Consider the following 7,520-nt stretch of genomic DNA (forward strand, 5'->3'; position numbering starts at 1 on the left):
AATATCCATCACAAATGTAATGTTAAAAAAAAAAGCGAATCGTCTCGATTACTAATCGCCTACGGGATTTTCATAATAAGCATCTAAATGACAGCGCTGGTAAAAAAAAGCCGAGCAGCGCATCGCCGCTTTTTCCGACACCAAAACGATAATTCGTCGGAGCCACGATGGTAATTAGCGACGAGCTGCTGCTGCCCCCTGCCGGACAACTGCCGCGAATCCGCTTAGCTAATGCTGCTACACTATTATTGCACACACGCACGCACGGGTTATTTGGGTGGGTGGGCGGGTGTCGCGAGATGCACTGAAAGTGGTGAAGAAAGAGAAGGAGAGCAGGAGATAAGGAAAGGAGAGACTCACGTGCCGTGCAGTGTTTTTTAGGAGACGTCACGCCGAGAGAGTGAGAGAAGATAACGATGCAGGACGAAATTGACGGAGGCGGTGTACGCGATAGAATGCAAAGTGCGCGATTAATAGAGAATCGAATGCGATTGCGGAAAACAAATTTTGCATTTCACACTTTTTAATACGATATACGCACGCTCATGGATGCAAAAAATCTCAAACAGTCGAGAACTTGGGATCAGTGTGGACAATCAAAGATTCTATCTAAAAGCTTGCAGTTTTTGACTATACGGACAATGATTCGCATATTGCCGAGTAGACTAATTCGTACGATAAATTGTAATGCGTAATATAAATAAATTCATAGCACCAAAGAATAATTGATTATTTCCGGATGGACTGATTTCATCGTAATTTACTATCTTTAAATAATTGCCGACTCAAGTAAGAAGGTACAATTAATTTTAATACTTCTTCTGCCAAGGATTTATTTTTATGAATTAACGCGATGCATAAACCGTGGGTATCAATCTTATTAGATTTTACAATTTTTATTAATAGTTCGTACAGTAATAGTTGTTATTTTAAATGAATAAAATAGATATTCATGATGTGCACAGCAGATGTGCAGAGCAGTAAATTTGCGCAGCATACAAATTATAATAATTTAATTTGTGCTTATTTCGTGTCGAATATAGTCGTAAATTATTGAAATAAATATATTTATTGTACAATCGATTCGTTTCCATTATCCATTCCCAAGATAATCGTTCGTTCTTACACGTTTATTAGCGAATGGACAAATCGTCAGTTTGACTGAACGTGCAAGCATAATACAATAAGCATTATTAATTTGTTGAAAAATCAATTTCTCTAAAATTAAATCTATAGGCAAAAGCTAATATTTCTTTTATGATTATTAAAAATAATTCGTATAACTATGTCGCATTATGGGCAACTATGGGCGCAAGTGATATATTAATGAAATGGCATTAAAAGCATTTACCACTGCAAAATGTCTTTAATAAATGTTTCGTCTCAGAACCAATGCGTACGTCCGGCGTATGTTTAGATGCGCCGTATTTCGCTGAATTGCGAAGAATTGAAGTTGCCAGATAGAATTTTACGACATATTCTGTTCAAGTTCATTGATCGTTGGCAATAATTCCCATTGTGTTTGTATTGTCAGGCATATATTGATTATAATGTAAATATGCATGAGCGCGCGCGCGTGTGTTCCCATATAAATATGCAGAGAAAACTAGTATATCTAATATGGGGTAATAGATAATTAAGTAAATATCATTCGGCCCATTATGTTCTCGAATATTTACCACAAAAGTAACGATTGATCAAAAATAGTTGAAAAAAAGGCTAAAAATTCATGCATAATTAACGCGTCGAAAATATAGGTGTACGAATTTTTAAGGTTAGGCATAATTTATAGGGTCGATTGAACAATCGATTATAAACAATATTCAAGCTCATAATTCAGTATTAAGTTTGGTTGGTTTTACAAACTTTTTAGCCAATCGCAATAATTAAAGAAGTAATTCATCCAATACAACCGCGAAAAAGTTGTGAAGTGTGCGCATAACCTCTTTCGGTTTCTTTCAAACGACGCAAATATAAATATTGATCAAACTACTAAATTCTTTTTAAAAACACTGATACACTTACGCCTTTGTGACTATACATAACTTTACTATAGAAAAAAAATGTTAAATCAAAAATAAACGATAAAAAAAAAAAAAAAAAAAAAAAAAATTTGCGTCGACGTAAATTCACAAGTATAACGCATTTAATAATATAGAACGATTTCTCATTTTGGTGAACGAAAAATGTTCAAAAACACTTTTCAAAGTGGTTTTTTGTCAGTTCTTTATAGCATAGGCAGTAAACCATTACAAATTTGGGATAAAAAGGTTAGAAATGGACATATTAAAAGAATTACAGACAATGACATCCAAAGTTTAGTTTTGGAAATTCTTGGTAGTAATGTTAGTACAACCTACATTACATGTCCAGCTGATCCTAGAAAAACTTTAGGAATTAAATTGCCATTTCTCGTTATGATAATCAAAAATTTGAAGAAGTATTTTACTTTTGAAGTACAAGTAAGTTTATCATTTAGTATTAGTACTGTTTGGCATATCAAAGTGAGCTGGTACTGTTTCTATTTTAATAATTTATATGACATAAAAATAACTTTACCAAATTTTCTATGGCATGCGTAATATTATAATTACTTTACTTTATATATATATATATATATATATATATATATATATATATATTTAACGATAGATTATCTTCAATTTAAATAAATGCGTAACTATTTTATATACCACTTATTACTTCTATTCTATTTATTTAAAAGATAAAACTCTTAAATATAAAGAGCGTTAATTTATATGTTGTTACACGTGTATACTTAACCAGAATTAACGTTAGAAATAATTAGTGTTAAATCGTATATATAGTAAAGCAAAATGCAGAATACATCGTTGCACGAATAAATTCTTTTATCATTGCTTTTAGATTATAGACGATAAGAATGTAAGAAGACGTTTTCGAGCAAGTAATTATCAGTCAACGACAAGAGTTAAACCATTTATTTGTACAATGCCAATGAGGCTCGATGACGGCTGGAACCAAATACAATTTAACTTAGCAGACTTCACTCGACGAGCTTATGGTACAAACTATGTAGAAACTCTAAGGGTACAAATTCATGCTAATTGTCGAATTCGAAGAGTTTATTTTTCAGATCGTCTATATTCTGAAGATGAATTACCAGCTGAATTTAAATTATTTTTACCTATTCAGAATAAAGCTAAATGTTGATAATACATAGACCGTTTAAAACTTTCATTATGATTAATATTTACTAGAAAATTTTAACAAACAAACAAAAAAGAATAAAAATCAACACGATAAAAGTATATTTAAGTAATTATGTGACTGAAAACTAATGACACTCAATATTAATAGAAATAAAATTTGCAAACGAAAATATCATTCTTTCTCTATTATTAGTCTTACAACGGAATATATTCATTAATCTATATACAGAAAGCTTATTCCGTAATCACATTTTCACTTCATATAATTTAATAACGTACATAGTGTAGATTTTCATAAATTTGACTTTAATATATTTTAATAATTACACAAAGAAAAATGAAAGCCTTGTATCATTTGACTTAAAAGCACTATTTAAGAAATAAATCCTTTTTGATGTTGTTAAGTGCCTTGTCTCACATACTCATAGACTCTAAATGTTAAAAGATAAGTACTTGATGCGAAGTTATTTTATCTTTACAAATCACTGTATTTTAATTCAAAAATAAAACATTTTGTATGTCACTTGTACATTATTGATTTTATAATTTACGATACAAGATCTAGAAATTAAATCTATTTGTCAATTGTGCGATCCCAAATAATACACAAAATTTAAGGATTTGTAAAAATAATCCAATATTATCATTTATTTCGTAGTTTATTAAAGTATTTTTTTTCTTTTTATACATCTTATTTCGTTTATGAAAATTTAATAGAATTTCAGGATTACCTAAAAAGTAAGTAATTATAAGTCTCATAAATTAAATAAGAGATTCTATTGTATCTTATATTTGATACACTCAAACAGTACAATTTATATAAAAATTAAATTATATCATTATTGTTAAATTTTATTAGCTTATTACAATTCAGATGTATGATGAAATATTCACCCAAACACAAATTCAATATTCAAAATAACTACGATAATAATTTTACTATCGCAATACACAAATTTTTTAGCGTAGACTTTTATACTTTTTATTTCATTATAATTACTATTAATATGTATATTTAATTTGAGATTATAAGTAATTAATTATACTGAAATTATTAATTATCAATTAAGATAGACATTATTATTTTTACTTTATTTCTTCTAAGTATTATATTAAATTCTACACAAATACAATTTTTATGTATGTATAATACCAAAGTATGTGAACATTTTGAAATTTTTAATTAATAATAGATTAAAATTAAATAATAATAGAACATATACAATTAGAATATTCAAATTTCATATTTTTACGAGTGAAAAATGACGTATAACGAATAATGCTATGTCGTTTTATTGATCCTTAAAATCAGTCTATATTTATATAATTACTAAATTATTTATTAAATGTAACGACCATTTTAATAAAAGACTGTGCATTATGTATCAATTGTAAATACAGCATAAAAGTTTATTTTAATTTTAGTTATGAAATTATTAAAAAATAATTAAAAATTAATTTTAAGAACTTTCAATTTATACACACCTAAATTTATAAAAAATTTGCAAAAGAATTTCTTTTTATTCGCTTAATTACATAAAAATAACTATGTTTTCATTCAAATATTTAATAAAATTACATTCATTTCTAAATAAATAATCAAAGATTTATTATAAAACAGATATTATAGTTATATAAAAAATTTATATATTCGTCTATATAAAAAAGATAAACTATAATATGAAATATAATAACATTGTAATCGATTATTGATTTATAATAATCTTAAAATGAAAGAATAAAAATTTCCTTTCAATATTATCGCCTTAAAAGTCTATTTTCTTATTTTTTTTATTAAAATTTTTTAATCAAATTTACTTTTCACTCTACAATATAATTAGCCGTGCAATATTCAATAAAATACAGATAATCTAAATTTAATTTTCTTCATGTTTCCTATTAATTCTAGGACTACTCCAATAACACAAGACCCTTTATAAATGTTAACTTCGAATTTATAACCTTTTTTTTTAATACAAACAATACAGTTATACTATTTTTAGTCTTAGATTCACCAAATTGAAATCATTCGCGAATGCTAGTATAAATTAAATTATTCACTTAAATTTATTCTTATAATTGTTTGTTATATTATTGTTTGCTCTTATTTATATATTTAATATTAATTTCCCTGAATAATATCTTTAATTAATAATAATAAAAATAATAAAAATAATTTTTACCATATCAAACATTTGAAAAGGACAAAAAGTAAAGCGACAAATTGACAGCACGACAGAAGCTTATAAAGATTATGCCAAATATTCAGTTTTCCTTTCGTACATTAATGAGTTCAAAGTATTGAAAAGTGTCGTCGGACTTGTCGATACAAATATTAAATAATATATAAGATCTTTCATTATTTCTTCCCATAGTCACTCAAGTGATATATCTCGTTAAAAAAAGTTATTTTAATTTTAATTTGTTTATTTCATATATATATATATATATATATATATATATATATATAGTAATTTATGTAATTTGCTCCATATTTTAAATTAAGCTGTAATTACATGTGAAATTGCTTAAATTTTATCATATGACTATATTATATAATAATATGAATAAATTAATATATAATTGTCGAAAAATTTTACGTAATACATTGAATTCCTTTTCCATTTGAAGTTATGTTGTAATTTTTCTTTTTTATAAATAAAATATTATTTTAAATACTTGAAAATCATCGTTAAGTATATGGAGATTGTAAAAAGTTGAAAAGCGACTTTAAATATTTATTTAAAACATTTCCAACATTTTAATTCATTAATTCACCCTTTAAAGTTATATGATATCTAACGTAAAAAGTTTTACGTCAGAAATTCTTTGAGATGATTTATATTTTTGAAAATTAGATTTCACTAATTTTCCAGATTTTATAGGTATATCAGTTATCGCTACCGTTAGTAAATTAGGTCGCGGTTCACACAAATTTTGCATTTAGCATCGAAAATCAATAAAAACCGTGTGGTGCAATCTCATTTATCGCGCTTATACACACTATATATATATATATATATATATATATATATATATATATATATATATAAACTGAAGTAATAAAATCATTAATTATGAAGAAACACCACGAGTAAGATATTTAATACGATTCTAAATTTTGTAAATATTTTAAGAAGTTATTTAAATATGCAAAATTTATAATATTTGAATTACGACTGGGTAGTTTTACCCTCTTTCTACGACATAATTATGAAAAATTTTATATAAACTTTGATGTTAAAAATTGTTTTAATTACTGATAATCGTTAAAGAACTGAATTTAAATATACATATGTAAACTTAATTAAATATGTGTGTGTGGAAAGGGGTGGTATATATATTTATACTACGTATTAACACATGGATTGGACAACCAGGTGGTTGTTACAGCCTCGCCAAGTATCATTATAGCTTTATCCATCAAGTGATGGAAATAGGTTTTACATAAGAGCGAGATATCAATAATCCCTTGTAGTTGTAAAAGACGGCATTGTCAGTAAGAGTTTTATTGACTTTTTTATTAGGCCGAATCCAAATCAAACATATTACGTATACAAGCATACCTCTATCCACTATTTTTTTATTCCTATATCGTACCTATATTTGTATCCCCGTAATATTAAAGTAAACAATGCTGATTAATTCCAAGTATAAATTATTTTATCAACGAACTTGCTACTTTTGTTAATGTGTATTTAAACTCTTATAAAGTATATAGCTGCTTTCGGCATAACAAAAATAATAATTTTCTGTTAGTTTTTCATTGTTCATTTAGACAAAACTTTACACGCGGAACTCATTTTGATCTTCTTAGATTCTCAGTTAAATTCTTAGCTAAATTGAAGTGTATATATTTTTCAAAATATTTATGCACTACAAATTAAGCAACTATTTCATAATCAAGCATATAAATATTTCGTAGTGAAAGTTAAATTATTGCTCTAACTGCGTTAAGCATGGCTAATTGACGAACCTATTATTAGCTTATAAGCTTTTAAGTTTGAAATATAATATTTCCTATACATATAAATGTTATGGATTTAACGTGGGTTTTTGAATAATTGTTAAATATTTTACGATGAATCGATTGATTAAAATTCTAGCAATATTTTCTATTCTAGTTCAATAGCGCACACATCTTTGAAATTAAATGTGTATGTCATTGTATTTAAATTACGTTACTACTAAACAATTAACCATTGTCTAAGTTAATATAAAATTAATTTTTTTTTTTTTTTTTTTTTTTTTTTTTGTCAGCAATCTTTTGAACTAATTAATCGACGACTCCATTTTTACGAACGAATTCAGCCTGATGCTTCATTATTT

At 26.2% G+C, this 7,520-nt stretch overlaps 1 protein-coding gene across 1 annotated transcript; it reads left to right on the plus strand.

The window, feature by feature from the left end:
• Nucleotides 1-2,092: 2,092 nt before the first annotated feature.
• On the plus strand, nt 2,093-3,457 carry Bug22 (cilia- and flagella-associated protein 20). The gene is made up of 2 exons (XM_011506104.1): nt 2,093-2,462; nt 2,887-3,457. The coding sequence occupies exons 1-2, from the start codon at nt 2,187-2,189 to the stop codon at nt 3,190-3,192; spliced, it is 582 nt and encodes a 193-aa protein (XP_011504406.1). The 5' UTR covers nt 2,093-2,186; the 3' UTR covers nt 3,193-3,457.
• The last annotated feature ends 4,063 nt before the right edge of the window (nt 3,458-7,520 follow it).

This window comes from Ceratosolen solmsi, unplaced genomic scaffold (assembly GCF_000503995.2).
Source record: "Ceratosolen solmsi marchali unplaced genomic scaffold, CerSol_1.0 scaffold7, whole genome shotgun sequence".
Lineage (NCBI taxonomy): Eukaryota > Metazoa > Arthropoda > Insecta > Hymenoptera > Agaonidae > Ceratosolen > Ceratosolen solmsi.